The sequence below is a fragment of the Gallus gallus genome, chromosome 33, assembly GCF_016699485.2.
Source record: "Gallus gallus isolate bGalGal1 chromosome 33, bGalGal1.mat.broiler.GRCg7b, whole genome shotgun sequence".
NCBI classification, from domain to species: Eukaryota; Metazoa; Chordata; class Aves; order Galliformes; family Phasianidae; genus Gallus; species Gallus gallus.
The window spans coordinates 2646127-2650576 of record NC_052564.1 but is presented as its reverse complement, the minus strand read 5'-3'; the positions used below and the strand labels follow the sequence as shown (position 1 = coordinate 2650576).

The 4450-nt window shown below is 44.1% G+C and overlaps 1 protein-coding gene across 1 annotated transcript; it reads right to left on the bottom strand.

Moving 5' to 3' along the window:
• Positions 1 to 3132: 3132 nt before the first annotated feature.
• LOC100858721 (olfactory receptor 14C36-like) lies at positions 3133 to 3867 on the bottom strand. Its single transcript, XM_003643988.5, has 2 exons — positions 3811 to 3867; positions 3133 to 3726 (listed from the first exon to the last, which is right to left on the bottom strand). Exons 1-2 carry the CDS (start codon positions 3865 to 3867, stop codon positions 3133 to 3135), a joined length of 651 nt encoding a protein of 216 aa, XP_003644036.5.
• Between the last annotated feature and the right edge of the window lie 583 nt (positions 3868 to 4450).

The following is a 4450-nucleotide window of genomic DNA, read 5'->3' as shown; positions in this document are numbered from 1 at the left end:
GAGTAAACCCAGAGAAAAGTGAATAAATTCAGAGTAAAGTGTGAGTACACCTGGCGTAGTGTGTGACTAAACCCAGAGTAAAGTGTGTGTAGACCCAAAGGAAAGTGTGAGTAAAACCCAGAGTAAGCTGTGAATACACCCTTAGAAGAGTATGAGTAAAGCCTGGTAAAGTGTGCATAAACCCAAAGCAAGGTGAGAGTAAACCCAGACTAAAGTGTGAGTAAAACCCAGAGAAAGGCATGAGTACACCCGGTGTCGAGTATGACTACCTGTGGTAAAGTGTGTGTAAACTGGGAGTAATCTGTGAGCAGACTTGCAGTTTAGCATGGGAAGACATGGATTTAAGTGTGAAAAAACCTGGACTGATGGATGTGTATACATGGACAAAAGTGTGGTGTAAAGTGTGAGTAAACCCTGAGTAAGTAGAGAGTAAACCTGGAGTAAAGTGTGAGTAAAACATTGGTACAGTCTGAGAAAAACCCAGAGTACAGTGTGAGTAAAAACCCAGAGTAAACTGTGAGTAAGCTGGAAGTAAAGAGTGAATGAACTTGGAGTAAACGGTGAGTAAAAGCCAGAGAAAAGTGTGAATAATACCAATGCAACATGTGAGTAAAACCTAAGTAGAGAGTGAGTAAAACCAGGAGAAAAGTAAGAGTAAACCCAGAGTAATCTGTCACAAAACCCACGGTAATATCTGTGAAAACCTAAAGAAAAGTGTGAGTAAACTGGAAGTAAAGTGTTAGTAAACATGGAGTAAAGTGTTAATAAACATGAAGTGAAGTGTGTGCCAAATACACAGTAAAGTGTGAGTACGCCCGAAGTAGTGACTGAACCAAAGGTAAAGTGTGTGAAAACCTAGAATAGAGTGTTAGTAAAACCAGGAGAAACATAAGAGTAAACCTAGAGTAAGGTGTGAGAAAAACATGAGTAAAGTGTGAGTAAAACCTGGAGAAAATGCTGAGTAATGTGTGGGCACACACAGAGTAAATTGTGAATAAAAATGGAGTCAAGTGTGAGTGAACCGGGAGTCGAGGGAGAGTAAAAACCTGATTAAACTGTAGGAACACTCGGAGTAAAATGTGAGTGCACCCAGAGAAAAGTTAGAATAAACTCAGAGTAAAGTGTGAGGAAACCAAAGGTAAGGTTTGAATAAAATTGGAAATAAAGTATAGGTAAATCTGCAGTAAAGTGTGAGTAAAGCTGGAGGAGAGGGAGAGTAAAACACTAAGTAAAAAGTGAGTAGACCTTGAGCAAAGTTTGAGTAAACACTCCATAAAATATAAGTAAACAAGAAGTAATATGTGAGTAAACGCGGAGTTAAGTGTGAATAAACATAAAGTGAAGTGTGAGTAAACCTTGTATAATGTGTCAGTAAACCTTCAGTGAAGTGTGAGTAAAACCCGGAGTAAGGTGTGAGTACAGCTGGACTAGAGTGTGACTATACCCAGCACAGAGAGTGAGTATAGTCGGAGGAAAGCAGGCGTAAAGTGTGAGTAAAACCTGAAAGAAGTTGTGATACACCTGGAACAGAGTGTGAGTACACCCGGTGAGCAGTGTGTGTAATACCTGGAAAAAGCTAAGAAGAAAGCTTGAGTAATGCATGAATGAAGCCAAAGCGTGAGTTTGAGTAACCCAGAGAAAAGAGTGAGAAAAATGAGGAGAAAAGTGTGACTAATCACAGAAGTGTGAGTTAACCTGGAGTAAAGTGTGAGTAATTCTGGAGTAAAGTGAGAGTAAAACATGAAGCAAGGTGAGAGAACACCTGGAGTACCGTGTGAGAAAAAACAAGAGAAAAGTAAGAGTAAACACGGAGTAAACTGTGAATAAACTTGAATTAAAGTCTGAGTAAACCTGGAATAAAGTCTGAGTACATCCTGAAGTAAGGTGTAAAGTGTCATGAAGTAAATGGTGAGTAAAACCATGTGAGAGGTAGATGGTGTTTTTGCAGTGGAAATTCCCAGTCACAAAGAAAGCTGCTGAACAGAGCAAGGTTGAGACTGGGGCGTTCAGACCTGGGAAGAATTGGCACAGGCAATACTAGGTAAGGTAATTCTATAGGGCAGGAGAGAGTCCGGTACAGGACAGAACTAGTGGGCAGATTGTTGATAATATTGTCCTCCTAGTGCCATAGAAAGTACAGAACACACCTAAAAACAAAGTAACAGGCATTGTATGGAAATGTCAGGTAGCACCAGCGTCAGAAGGTTGTGAGCCTGAAACGCTCAACCAATGAGTCCCAGGAGAGGCTTTACCTGCGTCGGACCCAGGGTATACAATGGGATGGATTTCACTGACTAGTTGTGCAATTTCTCCCTTGTCAGTAGGGGGTATGTGCCCATTACTGCACTAATGAATAAACTTCTCTTCACAGAGATCTTGGCCTGATTAGAAATTGTTGATCATGAACATGTTTCTCACAGAGATTTACAGGTGTGCCATCCCGGGCTGAGAGTGAGCAGGCAATAAACTAATCCATCAAAAACAAGTTTGCAGTCAGAACTTTTTCCAGCACAATGGGAACATTGTGAACAGAGCAAGGCCATCTCATTTTTCACAGGACTCTCCTCCCCCAAGTCTCCAGACTTCAGTCTGTTGACATGGCAATGCTCTTCCAAGCCTTTGAGACAATTCCAGGCACACCTCAGGAAAAGTGTTTCTCCATGGTCTGCTACGTAACGCAGGACCTGAGGGCTGACACAACTGCAAGGAGAAGGAGCACAGCGTGGTGCTGCAAAGAGAGCAGCACTGAAAAGACCCCGTCCTGCTGCTGCCCATGGCCGTGGCTCCAGGGAAGCAGCAGCAGCACAACTGAAAGGCAGCAGAGTGTCCCCACCAGGCAGTGACAGACATTCCTCAGGGACATTGCTGCTCTGTGTGGCATTTGTTTCTTACACACTGAGCCTCTACTGATGATCCAGAACAGATGAGAGGAAAAACAAATAAACCCTTGTTGATTTCTTTAACTATTCATAAAACCTGTTTCATTGAGTGCAATAGATTCATCACATGGAACTAAGCAGTAGAAATAACAACTGCTACTGAATATTATTTAATTGGAATTAAATTGATTGCAGGTATGACTAACAAACAAGAAGAGAAAATGGAAACCACATAAAATCAGTCAGGCTTTTCCTAAGTCATTATAGTCTTGGGAGAGTGATGACAATAATTTTGATGGAGAAACAATGTATATTGCAATATTTTCCTGAAGGCATCCTTGATCTCCTGGTTCCTCAAGCTGTAAATGAGGGGGTTCACTGCTGGAGGCACCACCGAGTACAGAACAGCAACCAGCAGGTCCAGGGATGGGGAGGAAATGGAGGGCGGCTTCAGGTAGGCAAACATGGCAGTGCTGATAAACAGGGAGACAACAGCCAGGTGAGGGAGGCACGTTGAAAAGGCTTTGTGCCGTCCCTGATCAGAGGGCATCCTCAGCACGGCCCTGAAGACCTGCACGTAGGAGAATACAATAAAAGCAAAGCACCCAGATGCTACAGAGGCACTGACCACAACAACAAAAATTTCTTTGAGGTAGGACTGTGAGCAGGAGAGCTTGAGGATGTGGGGGATTTCACAGAAGAACTGATCCACAGCATTGCCTTGGCAGAGAGGCATTGAGAATGTATTGGCAGTGTGCAGCAGGGAATAGAGAAGCCCAGCACCCCAGGCAGCTGCTGCCATGGTGGCACAAGCTCTGCTGCCTAGCAGGGTCCTGTAGTGCAGGGGCTTGCAGATGGCAACGTAGCGGTCATAGGACATGATGGTGAGAAGGGAGTATTCTGCTGAGATAAAAAACACAAACAGAAATACCTGAACAACACATCCTGCGTAGGAAATGGCCTGGGTGTCAAAGACAATATTGGCCATGGCTTTGGGGAGAGTGGTGGAGATGCAGCCCAGGTCGAGGAGGGCGAGGTTGAGGAGGAAGAAGTACATGGGGGTGTGCAGGCGGTGGTCGCAGGCTACGGCTGTGCCGTTGCCCAGGAGGGCAGCCAGGTAGATGCCCAGCAAGAGCCAGAAGTGCAGGAGCTGCAGCTGCCGCGTGTCTGCCAACGCCAGGAGGAGGAACTCGCTGATGGAGCTGCTGTTGGGCATCTGGTACTTCCTGGGCATGGAGTCCTGTTCAGGGTGCAGGAGATAATGACGAGTGAAGACCATCCTCAGATACACTCCTCCCGTCATATATTAAAAAAAATTTCTTGGTCTTTGGAAATTGGCCATTTAACTCTATACTTTGTGTTTAGTTTCCTGAGGTTCATTATTCTACAAGAAGTAGAAGTTAAATTAGATCTTACGTCGATTTCATTTCCTAATCATATCCCAGCTTCTGGATATATTCTTCTTATGAGCAGTTTTCATGTCTTGTACCCTTACCATACCTGCACTCAGAACACTGACCGAAACACTGTGCACTTAAATTTGTCGTTCAGAAATCTGCCTGTTTGCAGGA

Bases quoted from the DNA above. Each gene is read 5' to 3' on its own strand.
- LOC100858721 (XM_003643988.5), bottom strand. From the start codon at position 3,867: ATGGCCAATATTGTCTTTGACACCCAGGCCATTTCCTACGCAGGATGT. The intron at 3,727-3,810 runs GTATTTCTGTTT...GCCATCTGCAAG, and splicing joins ACGCAGGATGTGTTGTTCAG to CCCCTGCACTACAGGACCCT.